The sequence below is a fragment of the Typopeltis vanoorti genome, chromosome 9 (genome assembly GCF_054136105.1).
Source record: "Typopeltis vanoorti isolate ZY-2024b chromosome 9, IOZ_Tvanoo_1.0, whole genome shotgun sequence".
NCBI classification, from domain to species: Eukaryota; Metazoa; Arthropoda; class Arachnida; order Uropygi; family Thelyphonidae; genus Typopeltis; species Typopeltis vanoorti.
In genome coordinates, this window is record NC_143557.1 from 46,427,157 (window position 1) to 46,453,798 (window position 26,642).

The window sequence follows — 26,642 nt, forward strand, 5'->3', positions numbered from 1 at the left end:
GCTTCTGTTACCTCCTACTATCAGTAATTATAGCAAAAGAATTCTTAATATTTCTTCTGGCCTCATAGCTAGCTTTCTCTCATAATTAGCTTTGGTCTTCTTTACCATATAGTGTGTCCTTCTTGCCTCTGCCTTGTACTGCTCGTGGATATGGTGATCACTTTTTTTCTTTATATTCCCTCCACAGCTTTTTTTTTTTTTTTTTTTCAATCCTGCTTTATGATGCTGGCCACCCATCTAAATTCTATTTGATTTATCCTTCTGACTCTGGGTATAACCTGATAATGATTTCTTCAAACACCCCTTGACTACCTCCCATGCATCACCAACATCTCTTGCCTCCAAATTCTTATCCTATTGCACTGTGAAAGCTCACTCCTCTTGTCATAATCATTTCCTTTACAATTCCACATATATCCCTTCTTAACAGATAATTCTTCATGTCTAAGTATCCCACCCCCCCTCCCCAAGGTCAAGACTACAGATCACTTTCCATAAGCAGAGGCGGCTTAGCTAGAATGCTTATTGTTAAGTTCTCTGATGTTACAACCAGATTCAGGCCTCTAAAAACTTGTGTCCCCTCCATGCATGCTGTTTCAGGTAATCATCCCCTAGCAGCTGTATAAATCTGATTTCCTTCTTTCCCCATAACCATTTACTCTTTCCAATCTGCCACCATAGTTGAAATATCCCATAATTATTATATAACCTGAACTTATCATGACAATTTGACAATGCATGTTATCTACATTCTCCCTTATACGTCCTAGATTTCAGCAGCAACCAATTATATATTTCTTCCTTGGCCTCAATCTCACACTACTCTCAAATGAACTGCCCTCTGCATTTCAATCTTTGTCATGTACTTCTACTCTTTCTGGCTTCAATTCTTCTGCTATCATGAGCAAAATCCCTCCTCCATTATATTCTCTCTGTCTTTACTGAGGATCCTCTGCATTCCATCAGTATAAATATATCATCCTCAGTCAACTAAGTCTTACTAATGCCTATAATTTTAAGCCAACTTGAGCTAACTACTGACAAAACCTCCCTGCCTTTCCGAATACTTTTGGCATTAGTATACATAAACTGCATTACCCCCCCCTTTATCCCACAACCTCCTTATCCCTTGTGTTGCTTAGCCAACTAAAGTTAAGAACCTGGGATGCTACATTCAACACCATGTGTTCACTCTCTCATTTACTAACCTCTAGGATGCCTGGACCCACACTAACCAGACCCCACACAACCACCACCAAAAGTTCTTTCCCCTGACTCTGCACTTCTGAATTGTCACTGAATAATACTTTCCCAATACACCTGGCCCCAAATCCATTCAAATGCAAGCCATCCATCCAAAATAAATCCTTCCTTTCATCAAATTCACTGCACACATCCATAAATTCCACAACACTCCTCTGGCACAATCTGAACACCGACTCATCATCATAGCTCTATATTTCGGCATGCCTCGCTGCACTTCTCACCTATTAGGTCATTCATACCAGTGAAAGTAAACATTTCCTTCACCTTTGCTCTCCGCATCCTCTGCACCAATGTTCTTAATATTAGCTCCAGTGAAACATACTTTCATCACACTTTCTTCAAACACTCCTCTTATCAATGAATCACAACATAAAATGCAATTCTTATCCTTATTCTTATCCAATGCTTTTGCTCTTTTACGCTCTGCTTTCTTTCCCCTCTATCTCTTCTGTGTCAAATCATACCAAGCATTCATCCAACTGTTCAATCTCATATTTTCTTTTGTGGAGAAATACAAGTGAGCATGTTATCTTTTCCATTACTATCTGATCATTCTTTTCATTTCCCACCATTACGTTCTTGCTATTACTCTTACCACAAGTGACATCAAGCTCACCATTCACAACAGTATTTTCATGAATTTTGTCTTTCAACTCATATCTATCACCCTTCTTACTCTCCTCACACTTATAGCATTTGTTCTTGAAACACTTATGATAAACCCACTCACATGTGCCATTTTCCATCCATAAATCTTTCATTCTATGAAGAGCATGTGTCATAGCAAACAAAATCAAGCACATTAAAATCACCCACCATTGTTGTATGCATCGATACCATGATGTAAAAATCACAACATAGAATAAAAATAAAAGCTTTAAAAACCACACAATTAAGCAAATATCCCTTACAATTAAACAAATACAATTAAAAATAATAATTCAAAAAAGAATGAATTAATTATCCCTAAATATGTTCAAAAATAACTTATTTTTCGGCTCCAAACATTACAACATGTATTCCACAGTCTAGCAGTTATTTCCATATCATTTCATTCTGATTTCTTTAAAATAATGACTACATATGACATTATTAAAACAATTTTCCAAAATAAATTTAAAGACAAATTTGCATGAAAAATAGAGATCAAAAAGAATACAAATGATAATTTCTATTTTGCAATATCACACACACACACACTTTAAGCAAAGAATTTAGAATATTTTAAATAATAACAATACCTAATTATATAATTCGAGGGAAAACATACCTAAAAATGGTGTATATATTGTTAAATGCAAGAGCAGCTCCTTGTCTTTTGGAAACACTAGAATGTTGACTGTAATTATATATGATTTTCAGAACTTGTTTTGCATTTAGTGGGACATTTTCTTGAACCTATATACAGATACATACATGCATATGTACACACATTTAACATCATATTCTATAAAAATAGATGTATTCATCTTTAATGATAATTTTATAGAAAATTATTAACACATAAAAAGGTAACATGTTTTAAACAGTTAGAGGTAAAAGAAGCAAAAGTTTGATGAAACAAAATGTATTGTTTTGGTACTGTTATCTGCACTATATATATATATATATATATATATATATATATATATATATATATATATATAAGAATTAGTAAAAATAAAAATAAATAAAAAATGTCAACAAGACTTTTTATACCTTTGATGAGCACTGCTTTAGAGACCACTTCAAAAATTCTTGTAAGCAAAGAGAACTGAAGTCTCTAAGTGAACAATCTTGAGGATCAATAATTCCATTCTAAAGGAAAAAATATTCTGCATTAACATAATTTATTAAAGAACACTAAATATTTTTAAATCTTAAAACATCATCTTATATTTCTATAATTTAAGTTAATTTTATGCAAAGAAAAAACATTTCAATTGCCTTTATTAATTTCATCCAGTTTAACAATGATTAAAAAAAATCACTACATGTATATTTTTGAAAGTATTCTTTTACTTATCTACTTGTATTTATACTTATACTGTATTTACTCATCTTAATCTTATACATAAAATATAAAATACCATGAAGATGTGCATTTTCATGAACATCTAAATCTTGTTAAGCATACCAGATCACATCTAAGGATCTTTCCAGTCTTGCATTCTTTTTAAAAAGGCAGAAAGGGCAGGATGAATTGATGCCATACTATATCATATAGGTTTTTCAAGAGGCATGTGGAAAGTATTCACTGCAGAGACGCATAAAGTAAGATTATTTTATTTATAAATCTAACACAAAAGCTTAGGTGTTGATGGTTATAATTGACGTTTTTTAATGGTATTATTATTATTCAGGCCTCCATGGAGTCAAAAGACTCATCGAGGGAGATCCTTTCTAAGAAACACAAATCTATCAAGACTCATCAAGGGAGGTCCCTCCTAGGAAACACAAAGTCTATCATACCACTCCTTAAACACATTGACCGTTCTCACTTTCACCACTCCATCAGGCAATGCATTCCATAGTTCAACCACCCTCCATGCAAAGAAACCACTTCTCACCCTCTTTCTCACAGTTTCCTTTCGTAACTTCCAGGGATGGCCCCTTGTCATGACTCCTTCCTGCTGTTCAACCAAGCGAAAGAACTCTCCAGTATCAACCCTGTAACCACCTCTCAACAGTTTAAAAGTCTCAATCATATCACCTCTCCTTCTTCTATCCACCAAACTCTGCAGTCTACATTCCTTCAGCCGATCCTCATAACTAACATTGTACAGTCCTTCTTTGTTATCTGCCTTTGTACCCTTTCCACAGTTAATTTAACCACATCAAATCCTGAGGACCAGATCTGAGAACAATAGTCTAAGTCTGGTCTAATCAGAGTCTTATACAACGGAATGATAACTATTTTATCTCTGCAGGTCAGTATCCTTCTCATTATTGCAGCAATCCTCTGTGTTACCTTCACTACCTTTGCAATATGTCCCCTAAATTTTAGGTTTTTATCAATCATCAACCCCAGATCTCTTGTCTCCCCTACTTCCTCCAGTATAACTCCTCCCATAGAGTATGCAGCATCCCATCGATGTTTCCCAAACCTCAAGACCTTACATTTTGCTGCATTAAACCACTAACCCCCATTCATTTGCCCATCTATCTAGCTTATTCAAATCCTCTTACAGGTCTACCACATCTGCACTATTACTAATAACCCTTCCCAGCTTTGCATCATCCGCAAACAACTGAATATCCCCTTGCAATCCACGGACAATGTCATTGATATAAAGGTTAAACAATATAGGTCCCAGTACTGAGCCCTGTGGAACCCCACTTGTAACCTTCTGCCTCTTTGATATTGCTCCACCATACACAACTCTCTGATATGTCGCATGATTCCATGTGCTACAACTTGAATATAAGCTTATTGTGACACCCTGTCAAATGCCTTTGCTAAGTCTAGGAAAATGGCAGTATATGCATTTCCCTCATCTAATGCTCTTGTAACTTTATCATAAAAGGCTAGCATATTGCTAAAACAAGAGTGCCCCTTCACAAATCCATGTTGACTCTCATAGATAACATTACCCTCATCTGTATACGGTCTATGCTGTATACGGTCCTTCAATACTTTCTCCAAGATCTTACTAACTACTGATGACACACAAACTGGCCTATAATTAGACACGTCCAGTCTGCTACCGCCCTTATGCAATGGCATTTTCTTACCTTCCTTCCATTCCATGGCCACCTTTCCTGCAGCCAGACTTTCATTGAAAAGCCAGGTCAAAGGCACTGTCAGTTCCTTAGCACATTCTCTCAAAACTTGCGGTGAAATACCATCCAGTCCCACAGCTTTACTAACATTCAGAGTACTCAGTATGTGGAACACACTCTCCTCCTGCACATCTAAACCTCAAACTTGCCCTATCCCTCTAGTATTAACAACATCAAAGAAACTATTATAAAACAATGTTTTATTAACTGCTTATATTTTGCTGAATTTCAAATCATCACCATCAGAGCACAACACAGCATGTATATGCAACAATGAGTAAGTGAAACAATATAAATGTAATGGACAAAAGATCAAATGTGGGTGCATACACTCATACACCCACTACAGATTCAAGTGAAGATGGGGTAGAAGAGTTTAATAGCAGCTTAGAACAAGTAGCATACAGTAATAATAAAACAGATTTTCTTTTGATATTAGGTGATTGTAAATGGTTATCAGATGAAGCTATTCAAATAGCAGAGGAAAGAAGACAAATGAAATTTCAGAGAAACAAAAAAAAGGGTAAGACAACTGAGTGAGGATTTCCAAAGACAGACTAGGAAAGATAAGAAAAAACATCTAAACAAAAATTGCAAGGAAATTGAAGTAATAATATGGGTAGAACAAGAGATCTGTGTAGAAAAATAAATGATGTTACAGGGAAGTTTATCTAGATTAGGAGTCGTATGAAATAATTCAGGTGCTGTGAAGTTTTTTTCACTTGGTTAGACTATAAATTATATATATATTTAGTTTAATCCTTTATCCAAGTGTAAGCAAACACAGTTTGCACCTGAAGTATCTTCAGGACTGGGGCAACTAGTGGCAAAAGTGGACTAACTTCACATCTCTTGCCTTAGTATCCCATAATGCATGTCTGCAAGGAGATGTGCTTTGCATTATGGGATACTAAGACAAGTGATGTTTACACTTGGATAAAGGATTAAGCTAAATTTATTATAGTCTAACCACATGGAAAATAAACTTCCAACATCATTCTCTAATCCAGAGTAATTTAATAATAAGGTGTGACACCTTTTGGCAACTCATATAGTGAAATATGACTTCTGCATTGCTTCAATATTGGTATCACCTCTGGGTCTGGCTTCCACTGAAGAAACCTCAATAAAGGTTGAAACCAGTCTGGGTAGTGACCCTTCCCATAATGCATAGCATTATACATGTCTGCAAAGAGATGTGCTTTGCATTATGAGATACTAAGGCAAGTGATGTGAAGTCAGTCCACCTTTGCCACAGTATTAAAAATACTTCAGGCCCAAACTGTGTTTGCTTACACTTGGGTAAAGGATTAAACTAAATATATAATTTATAATTCCAGTAAATGTCTGATAGAAAAAGAAGCAGTTAAAAAAAGATGAAAAGAGTATGTAGAGGAAAGACTTTTAATAGGATTATATTGATCAAGTGCATATAATAAACAACTATGTTATACCAACTAGTTTCACCAACTAACGCTGTTGGCATCTTCAGGGTACATAACTGATGTAAGGCAATAAAAAGTAAAAAACTGTTACAAACTATAATCAACCGATTCCAATTATATTAAACAAAGAACAAAGCGCGTACAATACATACATGCTCTATGTATTGTATGCACTCTGTTCTTTGTTTAATATAATTGGAATTGGTTGATTATAGTTTGTAACAGTTTTTTTTTTACTTTTTAGTGCCTTATATCAGTTATGTACCTTGAAGATGCCAACAGCCTTAGTTGGCATCTTCAGATGACACTAGTTGGTATAACATAGTTGTTTCTTATATGCACTTGATCAATATAATCCCATTAAAAGTCTTTCCAGAGCTTTTTGGTCAAGAAAATTAAACGTTTTTTTAACAAGAGTATGTAGAGGATTTGTACAAGAAAGATAATACTATTGAAGCAGAATTTGGAAGGAGAGGATTTGTTGAAAAACCCATGATAATGAAAAGTGAAGTGATATCAGCAATGGAACAACTGACAAAAGGAAAAGCTCCACTTTTTTTTTGGAGTAATACCATAAAATTATATATCAATCTAAAGACAATTTAATCAAGAATGTAATGCAATAACTTTTATGAAGGATTTTTTATTAGAACAGCAGTTATAAAGAAGAAAAGTGAAACACACAGAAAAAATGAGATATACAAAAATTCTCACAATGTGAGTTAATACTTAGTTGGATAACCTTTAGCATTAATTACAGCCTTACAATGCCTTCCCATGGAGTGAACCAAGTTTTTTAGTTCTGTTGCTGTTATAATGTGAAACCAAGATTGAATTATTTCTTCTATTAATTGGATTTTATTGGTGGGGTGCTTCTGACTAACAAGTTTCTTTAGTAGGCTCCACAGATTTTCGATAGGCCATTCCAGCAGTGGAATATGATTATCTTGAAACCACTTTTGCACACAGCAGCAACATGACATGGAGCTGAATCCTGATGAAATATAAATGCTTCATTATCTTGGAAAATATCACGTGCAGAAGCCTTCAGTTTGGGCTCAAGTATTTCATTTATGTATTTTTGGGCATTTATATTCCCATTAATCATACAAATTCTGCCCACACCTTTTGATGTCATACAACCCCAGATCATAACACTAAGTGGGTGTTTCACGGTAGGTGTAATGCAATCAGGATGCAAATCTTATCCGATTCTTCTCCTTACGTATTTTATGCCATCACTACCAAACACGGAGATTTTAGTCTCGTCACTCCAAATAACACTGTCTCATTGTTCCGCTGTCCAGTTAACATAGGTTTTAGCCCAGTGTAATCTTTTCAACCTTTGTTTGAGGGATAAAAATAGCTTTTTTCATAGAATTCTAGCAATTAAACCAAATTCCTGCAGTCTGCACCGAACAGTCCTTGCACTCAAGTTCACATTGTATTGCGCCATTTCATCTTGTATACATCCAGATGATTTTCTTCTGTCATGTGGGTCTCTAAATTTTTCTATCATTACTTGCTATTGAGCACCTTTGCTTGCCTTTAGTCTGGTTATTATAGTGACTGAGTCTCCTTATACCTCTTCAAAAATTTAGAAATGCCACCTTTGGTTAAGTTTCCACCAATTTTTTTTCTAATTTCTTCATAACTGTAGCCTTGTTCACTTAATAGTACTATTTTACATTCCATTCTGGGTGACCAGTCAACTCTTTGCACCATTTCTTTAATTTTATTATGTTTTACAAACTCACTAAATGAAAAAACACACAAAAAAAAAAAACCAACTTGATAGCAATCACATAACACACTGACAAATGTCCTCCTCTCAGCTCTAATACATGACATCAATAGCTGATTCCTACTGTGACCTTATTGGTTCATTTCCAAAACAAGATGACACCTGATTGCTCTAAACATTGATGCTCATTGGCTACACTCAAATGAAGGAAAGCTACTTCATATCAACCTAAGCAAGTTGTGCTTCTTTTTTCTGGTTATTTGGCTATAACTTTTCATAGAATACAGATAATTGAACAAACCTTGTTGCACATTATTGATTAAATTATCTTTCCATCGATATATATAATTTTATAGTATTACACCACAAAAAAGTGATGTTATGAGCCATCAAACCTCAAAAATACACTTTTACAAAAGGTTTCCACAATTTTGGCCACTAATATAATTCTCTTGAAAAGAGAGCTGTATGACAACCAAGCAGCATCAGTAAAAACAGTGTTTGGAGAAAGAGACAGTACTCAGTGAAAAAAGGAGTGTGACAGGGTTGTATACTGTTGCCCTACTTTATTCTTTTTATTTATTTATTTTTTTAAATATTTCTAATAATATACTATAAGAATCATTGATTTAGACAAAGATCAAGCTGTTTTCAAGATTGGTGGAGGAAAGTAAATAATTTAAGATCTGCAGATGATACAATTGTTAATATTTAATGAATTTATTTATCCTGTAGGCGACTGCGCCATTGTTAATATTTAATGAATTATCCTATAATATGTGCCATTGTTAATATTTAATGATTTATCCTATATAGGCTGCGCCATTAGTTATTTATAATGTGTATTATAAATAATATTTCATTTACTAACAATTATTTTTATTATTGACTCCAAGTGTCCCTATATGTTATTATATTTGCACAAAGAGTTCACTCCAATTGGAGCAATGACTTTAACTCACTCTTTCAGAATCCAACTAATCATTGACTCAATACCAAGTACAAAATAAACACATTTAATAAAACTTAAAACAACATATATACACTTCTAGTAAAAATACATAACTACAACTACAGATTAAATGGATCCAAGGCCTTATTTAAAAAATACAAACTTACTCTTAAGACAAAACACTTTTTCCTTCACAATCACAAAAAAAAATGTTCATAGTCTTATTCTCTTCCTGTTAAGGCTCTATCCAGAAGTTACAAGGTTCTGTAATTCATTTTTTAGGATCCCTTTAAAATTCCTTTTTACTGCCTCACACAAAACAAAATCAAGTTCCTTCCTACTTGATTATATCTTGGCCAGTTTATAAAAACTTAGTTTCAAGATTTCCCTTTTCTTTACTTATTCCTTCTTGAAACATATTATTTCCACTATTCCTTTTTCGGAATACAATATGAAATTCCCTTTTGACTGCCGCACACAAAAAATTCAAGTTCCTTCCTACTTGAATATATCTTCGGCCAGTTTATAAAAACTTAGTTTCAAGATTTCCTTCTTCTTTACTTATTCCTTCTTGAAACATATTATTTCCACTATTCCTTTTTCGGAATACAATATGAAATTTCCTTTTAACTGCCGCACACAAAAAATCAAGTTCCTTCCAACTTGAATATTCCTCGGCCAGTTTATAAAAACTTAGTTTCAAGATTTCCTTATTACCTTTACTTATTCCTGCTTGAAACCTATTATTTCCACTATTCCTTTTTCGGAATACAATATGAAATTTCCTTTTAATTGCCGCACACTAAAAAAATCAAGTTCCTTCCAACTTGAATATTCCTCGGCCAGTGTTCTAAAAACTTCCGAACGCTCTCTTGTTTACCACTGTAACTTGGATACGCAACGCTTTCTTGTCAGCTGTCAATCAAACATCAAGTTCACTCCGGGAGCATGCGCACTTCAACAACGTCAGAAACTACGCATTGTAAAAATATGGCTGACTCGCTGTATCCACCAGTGCTGAAGAAAGTCTTTCATAAACACAAAATTCAACATTTAAAAACACAACAAACTTTCTTATAAATAATACAAATAATCAATTAAGTAAGTACTTCAATATTTTTACTTCTTTACATATTACTTCTAACATAATATTTTCATAACGAGCACATCACAAGTGCAGACACTGCGTGTATGAAAACAAAAACTAACAAGCAATATTAATACGTAAAAATATTCAGAATTTATAATATGATTATTTTTACACAATCCTCAATGAAACTAAGTAAGATCTGGAGCAGTTGATTCTATTAGTTAGGATGGAAAGTAACAAAGCAAGCTTAATTTAAACATCAGGAAAACAAAAGTGATGGCTTCTGGCAATTTAAATGAATTTATAATAGAGGGAGATAAAATAGAAATCATTGAAAGTTATGATTTACTGGGGTCCAGAATCAGAAATGATGGTAAATGTGAATGTTGAAAGTTTATTTTTCACTTGGTTAGAGTATAATAAAATTAGTTTAATCCTTTATCCAAGTGTGAGCAAACAAAGTTTGCGCCTGAAAGTATCTTCAGGACTGGGGTAAGGTGGTACAACACCAGGGCAACTCGTTGCAAAGGTGGAGCAAGCTACTTGGTGGAGCAAACTACAAGGTAGAGATGACCTGCTAATGCTTCTGCCTGGTATCTCCACTTGGGCCTGGCTCCCACTGAAGAGACCTCAATAAAGGTCGAAACTAGTCTGGGTAGTGGCCCTTCCCTTAATGCATAACATTTGACATATCTGCAAGGAGATGTGTTTTGCATTATAGGAGATACTGAGATAGGAGTGTTGGTATCTTGCTCCACCTTTGCAACGAGTTTCCTGGTGTTGTACCACCTTACCCCCGTCCTGAAGATACTTTCAGGCGCAAACTTTGTTTGCTCACACTTGGATAAAGGATTAAACTAATTTTATTATAAGTAAATGTGAAGATGAAATTAAAAGGATAGTCACGAAAAAAAAAGTGATGTTAAACCTCACAAAAATTATCAAAGATAGAGGTGTGAGTAAGGCTACAAAAGTTAGAATTGCCAAAGCAATGGTATTTCCAGTAGTGATGTATGGATGTGAAAGTTGAATTATTAAGAAGAAAGATAGAAAGCGAATTGATTCATTTGAATTATGGGTGTGGAGGAGACTATTAAGAATCTCATGGACTGCAAGAATGACCAATAAGGTTTTATAGAATATAAAAACAAAATGTTTCTTTAAGGTGATGATCACTAACTAGAAGTTGATGCAATTTGGACATATTATGTAAGATGATGAATCATTGGAAAAGGCAGTTATGTTGGGGAAGATTGAGGGAATGAGAAGACCAAACGATTTGGATGGACAACATAAAAGACCTTACCAACTTGAACTTACAATTGTTGAAAGAAATTATAAGAGACCGAGTAGCCCGTCGAAAACAACTGGATGGCACTCCTTTCTTTTCTTTCATGGGTGTGTGTCAGGCCAATAATTGTAGTAATGGCTGGTCAGTAACTTTAGCAAACCATGTAGATTGTAGTGCAGCTTGTTTCTCTGTATATGATGACCTTGAAATGAAGGTTGAAACATCGAGTGTTGATTTTGGTTTATATTAAACTCAAGTTTTACTCTAACATGGTAATTGTCTCCATAATTTTTCAAAATGCAACTGGATGGCACTAATAACAACAATGTTAGGAGGAAAAAAAATAACAGCTATGTGGGAGTTCTCTTAAGATTAGTCTCCCAAATTTTGGGCAAATTAATGCAATTGTATTTGTTCTGTTTAGGAGAATTCTTCATAGCCATGGCTGACTCAAAAAATAATCTTTCAGATCTGTAACGACTTCTAAATAGCACATTAATTTTCTTCCATCTGGTCCTGTGTGAAGTGAGTATCAAGAGCATGCTCTGCCAGTCCTGACGTGCCATAACAATGGTAGCAAATGTATTTTTTATGTTCTTCCAGGCAGATGTTAACAGAGCTTCCTGTCTGCCCATAATAGGCCAAGTTACAGGGAACTTCATACACTCCAGGGCGTGCTAGAGGGTGAAGTTTATCCTTAGGCAAATGGATCAGAGTTGCTAATTTAACATGAGGTTGAATATGGTGTGAAGCCCATGCTTCATAAGTGCTTTGGTTATCTTTTCTGATGTACCGTTAACATAGGGAATAGAAACGATAATGTTGTGTTCCTATGTATTAGGGGAGGGAGGGTAATGGAGCTATGTAGTATTTCATCTATTTTGTAGGAATTGTAGCCATTGGCCAAGAACGTACAGCACAGATATTTGAGTTTTGTGGAAAGAGCTGTATCGTTAGAACAAATGGCTCTGTGTGTAAGTGTTTTTAAAATACCAGACTGTTGGACTGGATAATGATGTGATTGTTTATGTAGATATTTATGAAATTCTACAACAGCACCAACATACTATGTTCCAACCAAAACTTCAACGAGACCTCGTGGTCATAAATTTATGTCACAAGTGCTCACTGAAGAAGCCAAGAATGCTCTCAGTCTGAGGCATAACTTTGCCATCACACCCAAATTCCAAAATTAGAAATCATGATGAAGGTAGAATGGGGCATCTACAATCTTCCACTGGCAATGACCAATAATGATTTAGATATAGCAAGTATCCTAAACAAGGCTAAACTACCAAAGAGTACCACATAACAAAATAGTTGCCTTAAATAAGTTGTATAAGAATAAAAATATTATTATTACAAAAGTCGATAAGGGAAATGCAACAGTTATAATGGATCAAGAAGATTACAACAAAAAAAAAATGCAAGATCTCCTATGTGACAGTTCCACATACCAAATTATAGATCCCCCCCCCACACACACACACACCATGTCTCAAAGGAAAAAGTCCACAACTCATTAAAAAAAAAAAAAAGTGACATCCTGGCCAAAAGAAATCATTAAAAATAATAATAATAATAATAATAATAAAACCAGTTCATGTTAAACCACCCTGCATTTATTGATTACCAAAAATCCACAAATCTAATATCCCCTAAGCCCAATAGTTGATAGCATAGACAGTCCCACATATAAACTTGCCCAGCAGTTAGCTAAGTCTCTTGCCCTCTTACTGGCAACTCCTCTACTTTTGTAAAACAATTGAGTCTATTTGAAATCACTAGTTAAAAATCTTATCCTTAAAAATTCAGACATAATGGTTAGTTTTGATGGCATCTCTTGATTTACCAATGTACCACTTATAGACACTCTTGATTTCATCAAATCTAAATTTCTCCCTGATTGCTTGAGTGTGTATATCAACTCTCCAGCCAAAACACTGCGGGTTCGAATCCCGCATTGGGCTTGGATGTTTGTGATTGTCTGTTAAAATACTAGTGGTAGTGGTGGGCAGTAGATGGCATTGGTGGGTGGTGGAGATAGAGAGTTGTAGAGTAGATGCCCTCCCTTGATGAGTCTTTGGACTCCCAGGAGGTGTCAAGTAATAATAATAATCTCATATCAGGAGGAACTTTGAATTATTCAAATTTACTATGTATGCAGGTTACTTTACATGGGGAGGAAAAAGCTACAAACAGATTAATGGTACTGCAAACTTTAGCAAACTTTAGCAAACTTTTACATGGAACATTTTGAAAACAAAAGTACTTACCACTGCTACATACAAGTCTCTATTGTGGTTAAGCTATGTTGATGATATGTTTGCCATTTGTCCCCATTGACAAGACACTTTGGATGCATTTGACACCTACCTAAACAGCCAACACCCAAAAATCCACTTCACAGTAGAAAAAGAATCTAATAACTGTTTACTTTTTTTTTGAAGTCGCCCGCCTTTCAGATGGTTCACTATCTTTTTCCATTTACAGAAAACCAACACACACAGGAAAATATCAACATAAAAAAATTGCATCATCATCTAGTCCAAGAGTATGGCATTTTAAAAACACAGAGCCAGAGCCATTTGTTCTAATGATACAACTCTGTCCACAGAACTCAAATATCTGTGCCATACATTCTTGGCCAATAGCTACAATTCCTACAATATAGATAAAATACTACATAGCCCCATTATCCTTCCCTCCCCAAATACACAGGAACACAACATTATCATTTCTAGTCCCTATGTCAATGGTATATCAGAAAAGATAGTCAAAGTACTGATGAAGCATGCGCTTCGCACCATATTCAAACCTCATGTTAAATTAGCTACCCTGATCTGCTCCCTTTAGGATAAACTTCGTCCTCTAGCACACCCTGGAGTGTATGAAGTTCCCTGTAACTGTAACTTAGCCTACTATGGGCAGACAGGAAGATCTGTTAACATCAGTCTGGAAGAATATAAAAAATAATTTGCCAGTCCTGACCCACCATCATTATGGCAGGTCAGGACTGGCAGAGACATGCTTTGTACACCTCTTTACACAAGATTAGATTGAAGAAAACTAATGCTATTTGAAAGTTGTAAGATCCAAAAGATTATTTTTTAAGTCAGCCATGGTTATAAAGAATTCTTGTAACCTGAACTTAAGTTGCATTAATTTGCCAAAAATTTGGGAGACTGTTATCTTAAGAGCAACTCCCGAATAGCTGTAATTTCTTCCTCTGTTTTTCTTTTTTTTTTTTTTCCAAACATTAGAGGGTGACAAAATAGGACTGTAGATCTTTTGTCCATTACAATTGTATTGTTTCTCTTACTCGTTGTCACGTATATATGCTGATTTGAAATTCAGAGAAATATAAGTAGTTAATAAAACATCGCTTTATAAAATAGTTTGTTTGGTGTTGTTAATTTCATTAAAAAACAAGTCATTTATTTATAAAACTAAACTATTCAGTATTATTTACATTAGAGTTAGTTTATTAAAATAGTTGTAAAGAAGCAATTTGCATTTGTTTTACTTCATGGTTGTTTTGTAAAGCTTATTACTTTATATTGTTATATCAGAGTTGTAATAGTGAACATTGTGCAGTTACATGACATGCATCAAAGGCACCAAAGACACTGCTTAGACCATTTAATATGATGAATCTGGTGAGATATATTTGTTAGAAAGGAAGTGAGGGGTTGGTATAGAAAGAAAGAATAACAAATAAAGTGCAACACTGTTCCAAAACTGAGTGCCACAAGCATAATAACTGTCAAAAGTAACACAGTAAACATTATCAAAAGATACAAAATGTAAGCAGTGGAGAGAATATGACTGAAGTAGGGAGAATAAGTAAAGACAATTGAAATAAGAATAACAAGAAAGAAGATTAGGAGTGTGGCAAGATGAATGTTTTTATAGAAATAGCATGCTAAAAACGAGATTGATCAATCTCGTTCAATTGCAGACTTCTAGCCGATTTATTTAAAAGTATAACATTGTCTGCATAAAGCAAAGAGCTGAGATTAACATCTCCAATTTTGATATCAGGTTTAATACCACTTTCCTTCATAATGTGATCCATATAGATAATGAATAACAGAGAATATAATGTACATCTTTGTCATCTTACCTGTACAATAAAGTGCAGGTAAGAAGGAAAATAAATAAAGAGAGAAGAGCAAGAGAAAATGAAATAAAGTGAGAGAGAGGCAAAATAAGGAGGAAGGCAGCGCTGTGTGTTGATTCCATAATGAGCAGTATACTGGTTTCGTGTTTAATAAAATCATGCTCTCTTCACAAGAATAGCATCTTTGTGAATGTTAGAATCAAAAGAGGAGGGGGAAGGGTGAAGAGTATACTGAGACAGATATAAAGATAATAAAACTGTTTCACTGATTCAGTTTGTTCACAACAAAATAATTGGACTAAGTGAAACAACATTATCATTACCATCATTAAATACCTGAGTTGTATCCTCAAAGGAAGTACAGGATATGATAGTACTACATGAAAATTACATCGTCACTAACTTTTTATCCACAATTTTCCTCAAATTCAATCTGTTACCAGTCAAGACTGCAATATTATCAGATCTTATATTTCTATCTTCTAAGGCACTTTTTACTGTACCAATCCACCTATATCTTGGTCATCCTCTGGGTCTTTTACCTGCCAATCTGGTAGAGAACACTTGTTTTGCTAATCTTTCCTCCCCCATTCTGTTGAAGTCATCATACCACCTGAGATTAGCTCTGCTAACACGTTCCTGGATGCTAACAACGTTAAGTTCTTTTCTAATATCCTCGATTTTTAACATGGTCTGTAGTCTTTGGTCAAACATTTTATTTCTAACCCAGCTCTCAGATCTATAAGTTAAAATTGGTTTGAACACTGTCTTGTATACAGCTAATTTATTGTTTTGACTAATTTCTCTCTTATTCTATATAAATTTACTCAGTTGACTTCCTACCATACCGGCTTTGTTGATTCTGTTGTCTATTTCCATATTTAATTTACCATCTTTACTAAAAATCGTGCCTAAGAGCTGAAATGTTTTACTTGTTCTATAGGTTCTCCATTCACAATGCAGTTGATATTTTCAATGCTTCTGCCTATTTTCATTGTCTTTGTCTTGTTATTGCTGACCTTCATACCATATCTATTACAACAGTTATTCAATCTAGTCAGGGAATCTTGCAGACTTGTAGCGGATTTATTTAGAAGTATAACATCATTTGCAAAAAGCAAAGAGCTGACATTAACATCTCCAATTTTGATATCAGGTTTAATACCACTTTCCTTCATAATGTGATCCATATAGTAATGAATAACAGAGGAGATAATGTACATCCTTGTCTGACACCAGATTTAGCATTAAACCATCTTCCTGTACTTCCTTCAATTCTAACTGCTGACTTAAATAAAGACTAAGTATTGCTTGATATAATGCCCCATTGACACCATATAACTGTAGTGTTTTGAACAGCTTTTCTCTTGGCACCTTGTCATATGCCTTTTTCAGATCTACAAAATTTAAATACAGATCTTTGTTATATTCCCATGATTTCTCAACTATTTCTCATATAGTGAAAATCTGATCCTCACAGCCTTTATTTGACCTCAATCCAGATTATTCTTCATCAAGCTTTTCTTCCACAATCCGTTTCTCAAGTAAACTTGCATAAATCTTACCAGGAACACTCAGTAGAGTAATACCTCTGTAATTCTCATATTCAGTTTTATTTCCCTTTTTATATATGGGTACTATGAGAGCTCTACTCCAATCATCTGGAATTCATGCCTCTATCCAGGCCTTCTGAACTATGCAGTGCAGGCACTGTAAGACTTTTATATCTCCATACTTGAGCATTTCTGGACGAGTATCATCTACTCCTGCTGCCTTTTGATGGCTTTTTCTACTTCAAATATGGATATTGTTAAATCTTGAATGAAGAGATTTCATTGTGAAATATCTCATTCAGGATTTAACAAGCATCAAGACACTGAGAGAAATACTTGTATATAAGTAGAATGTTAATTGCTTGAAAAATTTTTAAATAAACGATTTTAATATTGAACTGTTCTATGTAAGATAATATTACCTGTTCTTGTAAATTTAACAATGGAAGAAAAATTGATGAGAATTATGTTAGTATGTAAAAGTGAGTTCAAAGTTCGCAAACGAGACATTCAGATTAGTAACATGCCCCCACGGCAATCACATATGCATGGAATAAGTTGCACGCAGGAGTTTCCCGGGAGACACGAGGAGAAGGACCGGAACCATATGCAAAGGAGTAGTACCGAGCGGAAAGGTATGATGCTGTAGGAGCGCTGATCAAGGTATGATATAGAAAGCTTGACACTGTTAGTTTGCTCTCTCTCTCTCTCTTAGTCTCTTACTCTCAGCGCTCTTCATTTGGTTGCTTCTCTCTCAATTTTGGTGCAGGTCACTCGAGTGGCCTACCTCAAGTTATTCCCTGAGATGAATACATGAGAGCGGTTAACAGAACGATGTCTAGATGCAGTTACGCAGCTGAGTAGCGAACCAAGTGCAGGCATTTCGTCAGTAAATCGGGAAAAATCAACGTAAGCTGACCATCATGCTAGAACGTAAGCTGACCATCATGCTAGATCACGTGGACCAACTTAAGCAGAGCTGTCCTTGTCTACATCGGAGAGGATAATTCATGATTGTGAGTTCCAGGCTGGCCCATCGGAAAGATAACTTTGAGGAACAAGAAAGAATGAGCAGTGGAAAGAATTGTAAGGATCGAGAGATAGACCCGACGAAGTCCAAAGGTCCTGGTAACGTACGAATCTTTTAGTTTCCTTTGTGTGTGTAAAAGAACTTTTTGTGTATTAATGTGCAAGAAATATTAGTGGGATATGAAATATATATATTTTATATAAGATATGAAACAGGACTTTAGGGCTTAGCCTGATACCAGAATGTTTTATCTCTGAGAGTGAATTCTGATATAGTGTGGTGATAATTTGTATATAGTATGTTATAGTTTAGTAATGTTTAAAGTTTGATAAGTTAAACATTGAGAGAAATTGTAGATCCGATTGTCAGAAATCAGTGAATTGATTCATGATTAATATTTTCTCGTGGTAGGATTCAACTAGGAATACTGAAGTATTGTATAGTTAAGTCTGTTCACTTAGGAGAAATATTTACTTTAGTTATATCACAAGTCTTGTAGATTTGTATTGTGATAGTTTGATGAATAAACCCTTTTTCTTTTACCTAACAAATTGCCTGATGTATGAATCCAATGCACCACTCATCAAGTAGAACCTGAACGGAATCAATTAATTGGGGAAGACCATGACTGCAATGAGAGTTTAAAATAAGGGATTTAGCTAACTTGGAAACTGTTATTATATATAAATTGTATAACCGTGTGTCACTCTGAGAATTCACTCCTTCATTAAGAAGCTTTTTCTGATCTAAGGGTTCTGGATGGCACAGCATTAACAAATTTTCCAGAACCCAAGGAGACAGCTCCAGATTTTCAATTAAGGAATTGGCTCTATCCAGGAGCAGTTTCTTTGTTTATCTAATTCGCACACGTGAGCAATCTAAGTGACGGCCACAGAATTGATAGATTGTTTCAGTATCAATAGAGCATATAAAAGGGAACCAGAGAGTAATGTCCCCTACCTAAATAACACCATAAATCATAATACATTAAGGAAACCAACATTTATAAAAATATGTACTCCTGATTTCATGCCTGTTCAGTGTTTTTTTATTACTGTGCTTTCACTAATTGTTTCATTTAGCAATTTTTGAAGCAATTACTCCATATTTCAAGGATATCTTTTTCTCCAGTTTTCATGTCACCTTTATCTTCTCCAATTCCTTTTACAGCACTCTTTCCTTCATTTCTGAGCTTCTTCAATAACCCCCTGAATATCTTGCCATCTTCTTGATATTTATATTCTATGTTCACACCAAAATCTTCCCATGACTTCTGTTTAGCTACTTTTACACAATGTTTAGCTTTCTCACATTTTTCTCTGTATTCTCTAAGAGCACAAGTTGACTTATTCACCAGGAACGTTTAATATGCTTTTTTCTTTTCCTTCACTACCTCTTTAACTTCGTGTGTCTACCATGGAGTTCTGATTTTTCTATCCTTCAGACAACCTGACCACATGCCTCTCTAGCTCTCTGAAGACAACATTGATCAATCAATGTTGTCTTCAGGATTTGCCACTGAATCTCCAAGGTTTGGTTCCTTTACTCAAATTCTTTCATATTTTCTTGAATAATGTTTGTGTATTTTATTCTACAGTTCACATCTGAAAGCTGATCAACTTTTATTCACTTTAAAACTTTCTTGTATGTTCTTATTTTCAATATGAAATTCAGTTTTATCCTGCTCAAGACTAAATAGTGATCACTCCCAATTTCAAATCCTCTGTAAACGCTCATGTCCTGCACTGGGGGGAAAACATCACTATCAACAATAACATAGTCGATGAGACTTTTCTTATTCCTTGCCTCTTCTCTCCGTGTGAATTTGTGCACATTTTTACATTGGACCATTGTGTCAGTAATAACCAGTCCATGTCCTGAGCAGAAATCCAAGGCTATTCAAGGTATCTGTCATTATTATTAGCTTTGCTCTTTTCTCCAATTTTCCCAAAATATTTTTGTATGTCTAACAATCATTTCATACTCTGCTATTTAGACCCCCAACAAGGACTACCTTTTCCTTTTTCATTGTGCCAGTTGCTTTCTCTAAAGCCTCAAAAAATTCCTCCACTTCTACCTTAGTCGAACCTTCTGGGACCATGGGCACAAATAAGTCTCATTGTTCCCCATTCTGATATTTACCCACATCACTCTACTTGAAACAATGAAATTGCTTGTCATTCAAGAAGATTAGCCTAATATTTTGTGTTCAATACTATAGCTACACCTTCTTTTCCCTGATTTTCATTACCTGAATATAACATTTTGTATTTATTGCTCAGAAAAATTTTGCCAGATTTTGCCTTTTTGTTTAAGTCACCCCAATTATGTCGATCTGGTACTTATTCAATTCCTCAGCTAGCTCATTTCTTTGCCATTCAGTCTAATATAAATAATATTTTCAAGTGAATTCAATTAGATCGAGTATATCAGGGAACACAGCTGTCAGTCACTCTTACATTACCTCGTTAATGACTTGGAAATCATTGTCCCAGAAACATACGAGCTGGAAACTGAACTGCATAAGAATTCATTATTATCAGATAAAGTAATGATTAGTATGATCATTTCATATGCATAATAATGGTACTATCTTAGTGTTTTTTAAGAGTAATTAACATATTTGGTAGACTATAAGCTACCTGTTAATATTTATAAATTATCAATCATTATATATTACTCTAATCACATATACACCTATAATCAAGATGAAACTTGCCCAGATTGCTTGGAGAATAGCATCAGTTTCTGCACTACCAATTGTTGTTTCACTAGTAAACCAATGAATTAATTGGAACACCAAAGGTTCAAAAAGTTGTTTAGCTATCTATAAAAGAAAATGGAGGAAAAGAGAAGGGCTTAAAAATTCAGTTCATTTATATAATAAACCTTAAATTTACATCACTCCAATATATATATTTCTTCACTTAAACTTAAACAGAAATACAGAAGTTAAAGTTCAATTGATTTAGATATATGCCAAACATTAAACACTATTTTTTTTTAAATAATAATAAGTACAATAATTTTTGTACTTATTATTACCATGTAGTTATGTTTATTATTTTGTATTTGTGATTATTATTCACTAATAATACAGTTCCAAGGGATTTAGGTCTAAAATTCAACTGTCCTTCAGTAACACAAGTTATGCTGAGCACAAAAATAATAATTTCAACCCATCAAATACAGAAGACCTTTACAAAATAAACTATTATATATTCAAATAAAATAAAATCACTGAAATAATATTTTAAACTTTTTCAAGAAATGTGTGTCAGATATACTTGTAATAAAGGTGCATGCAAAAAAAGATTTTCTGCACAATATTTCATTCACTTGTTAGAATGATATTTGAAAACAGATATGATTAAAAAAAAAAAATTTACTTAAAAGCAACATATGTCATATAACGTGCATTGTTGTCAACAAAACTCTGGATCCTAGTTCTCACAAGCTTTTCCAACAACTTAACCACAACACTTGACACAGAGATAGGCCTATAGTTTGATGCTTGAGTTCGATCACCTCCTTTATGAAGTGGCATAATCTTGCCCTCCTTCCACTCTTTAGGGACTTGACCAAGTGCAAGACTCCTATTAAAAAAATATGTCAAGGCAGGTGTCAACTATCTGGCACATTCCTTCAGAATACGCGGTGATATATCATCAAATCTCACAGCCTTATTTACATCTAGTTTACTCAATTCCCCAAACACCTCTTGCTCACTTACAGTCTGTCTCTCCTCCCCATCAACAACTGCTCTTAATCTCTCCATGAAGTCACATTCACAAGATTGAAAGATCTTTATGAATTGCTCATTAAGTATCTCCACAACACATTCTGCAACAGCTGTCTTTATACCATTTCCTCCGATCAATGTCATCCTTCCATAATCATTCTTTCTTTTGCTGGCTACATATCGAAAGAACTCCCTAGGATTCTTTTTGGCTTCATTAGCTAACTGCTGTTCATACCTCTCTTTAGCTACTCTCACCAACCAAGTCACCCTCCTTGCCTGGTCTTTGTAGACCTCATGAAATTGGTTACTTCCACTTCTCTTATGCTGTCTCCACAATGCCTTTTTTTTCTGTATTGCATGCTTAATCTCTTTATTCATCCATCTCACGCCTACCTTATTTAACCTTCTCACCCATGGTATACATTTAGACATTGCATCTACTAAATAGTTTTTGAAAATCCCCCAAGCTGCACTGATCTCTTTTCCAGCTAACTCCTCATTCCATGCTACATCTGCAAGCTGTCTCCTGAGCTCTTCATAATCACCCCCTTGTAGTTCCACATATACCCTTTTTTCACAGGGGTCCTTGCACTGCTGGCAACCACCCAGGTAATCACCTCATGGTCACTTTCACCAATTGGTGGATGATTTGACACCTCATTTATAATTACATCCTCTGATGAGATGACCAAATCCAAGACCCTTAATCCTCGTGTGTCCTCTGTTACATACTGTCTGAGGTAGTTATCCCTCAAAAACTCAAGAAACTCATTTTCTTTACTTCCAGTCGCTATCTCTTCATTCCAGTCTATATTGCCATAATTAAAATCACCCATAATGATCACCCTTTTCTTATTTGCTTGGCTTATTTGACTATACATTTCACTATCACCACCATCCACATTACCAGGTCTATAACAACATCCCACCAAGTATTTGATTCTATTCACCTCTATCTCACACCATACTGCCTCAAAACCACTGGCCCTATTTCCCTCTTGCATCTCTACCTTGTACGGACATAACTCTTTCTCTATCATCAATAGCACTCCCCCTCCCTTTTTATCCCTTCTATCCTCACGAAACACATCATACCTTTCCATCTCTATTCCTGTCAGGATGTCGTCCTCATCTAACCATGTCTCACTTATTCCAACAATCTCTGGGTACACAGACACAATTAGTGCAACCATTTCATCCGCCTTGTTTCTTATGCTTCTAGCATTGGTATACAAACACAACAACTCATTTCTGGATCTACAGCTAGTTCCACTGATACCATTCACTCGATGTGCTCTCTCCATGCTGGACTGGGGCCATTTCTCTTTCTGCTTCTTCATTTTAGAACCCTTTGCAACAACATCCGTTTCCTCTTGATCCCTGGTCATCCCATTACTTTCCTGCCTACACATGCTCTCACCTCCTCTTGGAGCATCCACCTTTCTCACGCTGTGTATCCCTGTCCACCCTGGGCCTCCCCGTTTCCCTGCTCCTCTTGCACACCCATTCTCTCATTTTCTATACTCATACCACTCACCTCTCCATTGATTTCCACTTCTTCAATCTCTCCTGTCTTACTCTCCTGCTCTTCCACATCACTCCCCTCTCGATCTGATTCATTTTCTCTATTCACTTCTCTACCTTCCAGCAGCAGTCTCTCCAAGCGACTCACACCATAACCACTCAAATGCAGTCCATCGCTCCCATACAGCTCACTTCGTCCCTCAAACTCATTCCACAAATTAACAAACTGTACTCCCGTCTCCTCACATATTTCAGCCAGAATACCATTCATAATCCTTGCTCTCCGCCTCATTTCACCACAATCATACCTAGGCAACACACTGACCACCCTTCCTGTCACACTATTCTCTTTTATCTTTCCAAGCAGTCTCTTGACATTCATTTTGACATGCTCTTTGTTCTCTCTCAAATCATTTGTACCAATTAATACAATTAACTCTTTTGCTCGCTCCCGCCTCATATCCAATGCCTCAATCACTCTACTTATTTTACCGCCTGGAAAACATACCTTGTGCATTTTATCCTCTAGCACACCTTTAATAATGGAGTCGCCATACAACGCCACTCGCTCATCTTTCGTTAACTCTTTCATGCCATCATGATTTATTTTAATAGTTTTGACCTGAATTCTCTTAATTTCATTCCGCATCCATTTCATTTCTTGCCTCATCCAATCTAATTCACTTTCCGAACCTCGCGACACATTCTCTCTATCATTAAATCTTTCTAACTTTCTAACTCTCAACCCCCTCTTCTCACATTCCCTCTCATTCATCCTTCTTTGTTTCCGTACTTTCGGTCCAACATACGTCCAACTTTCACTATCATTCTTCTCACTTTCACTCTCATTTATCTTTCTTTGTTTCCGTACTTTTGGACTAACATGCGTCCAACTTTCGCTATCATTCTTCTCACTTTTACTGTCATTCATCTTTCTTTGTTTCAGTACTTTCGGTCCAACATGCGTCGAACTTTCGCCATCATTTATTCTTTCGATTTTTTTTACTTGCGATTTCTGCATTACGCAAGTTCTACTTTCATTCGTTCTCTCAATTTCATTTCTTTCCACCTCACTTTCGTCCCTTTTAACATCCGTTACGGTTGTCAAATCGCTCTTTTTCTTTTTTCCTGATTTTTTAATATTTTTTCGCCTGTCTTTCTCATCATCCTTTTCTTTCAAACGTGCAATCGCGATACAATCGGTACTAGCACTTTCTGTCATCAATTTCATATTCGCATTCATTAGTTCTTCGTTCAGGTCACACTTCGCACACACCCTTCTTCCATCCGCACTAAACATCCACAAATCGTTTATGTAATCGAAGGAATACATATAACAGACCTCACACTTAACGAAACGACTGAAATCTACATTCAAATCATGGAATGACAATGCCACCGCCATTTTTTTTTTTCTCTCTGCCGGTTACTAGGTCTAATAATAACGATTTCGTAATTTAGTTTAGACAAGAAAAAAACCCACACTAATAATACCGGTAGCGTACAACGTTTGCAGCCACTCTTACTCAAACAATTACGCATATATACTTAATTATTCCTAGTAAAAACTTATCTGAATCAGGAGCTCTTCAAAACACGTCCGCAGTACTTGGCCCACTTACAAGAGTTCCTATATCTATATTCGAGGAATATTGGAGCAGACAGCAATGTCTTGACAAAAAATTTAATTTACATACTATCTTGAAAACATGAAAATGTTTTCCTTTCCACTCACCACAAAGGATATATCGGATATATCATATATCACCTGGAGTATATCAGATTCTAGCCAGTTCTTTTCAGATATCTTATTGGACATACTAACAGTTCCACAGAGATTAGAATTAATGAACACTAAGACTGAATCAAATGTTTTTCAATTAATACAGCCTCCCACTCTTTAAGAAACATATCAAGAGGCTACATTTTTCTCCTTAGTTACTTGCCCACGCATGGCACTGCAGCATTATACATCTTGTGATTTTTCATGTGTAGGGTCAACATGACCAGAAAAAAAAAAACAAAAAAACTTGGAATGTGAAAAATCTGACCATGCATTCCATGACAATGAACCTAGTCATACAGTTATTGGGACTAAGCTATATTCGAGATACTGTATTTGAATTAATTTAATTTTAATCATCCCTTCCTGGAAATGTGCAAAATATTACTTCACTATCCAAATCTAAATATCCTTCAGACCATAAGCCTCTATTCCAGTTCTAGGAAGCAGTTACCATTAATTGTCAGTTTATTATTTTTTTTTTATTAACATATATCGTCCACATATTAGATATTCATAATTGTTCATTGTTTCCTATGAACTCTAACAGTGTTCACTTTCTCAAGCAACACCAAGACATGTTATATCTATATATATATAAAACATATATTTATTACTCATATCACTTTTTAACATAACAAGCATTATAAATGAAGTAATCTTTTTTGCAAAAGACCTCTACACCTAAAACAAAAGAACAATAATTCACACGAATGGACACAACATCACTAGAATATGTCAGTGTGACTGTGATTTCCTCTTTTCAGCACACTGACTTCATGTGTTTCATTTTTAGTTATATTATTTCCTCAAAAGTTTATGCAAATAATCAGATACATCATTATATTTAAGGTAGTTTTTAGATATAAACATTACAGAATTTGTCAAAATGTATGTTATACACACTTCCGAATGAAACAGGATGGGAAAAAGGAAGGGAAATCAACATCAACCAAGGCACTCCATCCATTTGCAGCTAATGTTTAGTTGCAAATGGATAGAGTGCCTTAGATTCTGAATAGTTAAGTTCTGTTCTCTCATCTACCCTTTTCATTCAAAATATTAATGACCAACTCTCCAGATGACTCCAATCTGATGTAAAGTTTGGGTGATGACAGGCCTTCTGTCCATCCACAGTACTAATAATAAATGGAGGGGAAAAAAAAATCAACCTATACTACTAACAGTCTATAGGTAAACCTACCCCATGTAGGGGAACATCATACTCACACATGCACACAAAGAGTGCCAACCAGAATTCTGAACAAATGAGAAAATATTCCAGTGGTGTAGTATATAACAATATACTACATTAAGATTATTTAATATTAGAAACA

At 35.1% G+C, this 26,642-nt stretch overlaps 1 protein-coding gene across 1 annotated transcript in view; it reads right to left on the minus strand.

Annotated features, from left to right (window-relative positions):
- Positions 1 to 1,724: 1,724 nt before the first annotated feature.
- LOC150103014 (DNA-dependent protein kinase catalytic subunit-like) overlaps positions 1,725 to 26,642 on the minus strand; it is a 168,098-nt gene continuing 143,180 nt past the window's right edge. Inside the window, exons 13-16 of the mRNA XM_090398050.1 lie at positions 20,976 to 21,083; positions 2,965 to 3,063; positions 2,537 to 2,664; positions 1,725 to 2,172 (exon numbers count right to left, since the gene is read on the minus strand). Coding sequence (XP_090254176.1) covers positions 1,725 to 2,172; positions 2,537 to 2,664; positions 2,965 to 3,063; positions 20,976 to 21,083 — 783 coding nt within the window. The remainder of the gene's footprint in view (positions 2,173 to 2,536; positions 2,665 to 2,964; positions 3,064 to 20,975; positions 21,084 to 26,642) is intronic.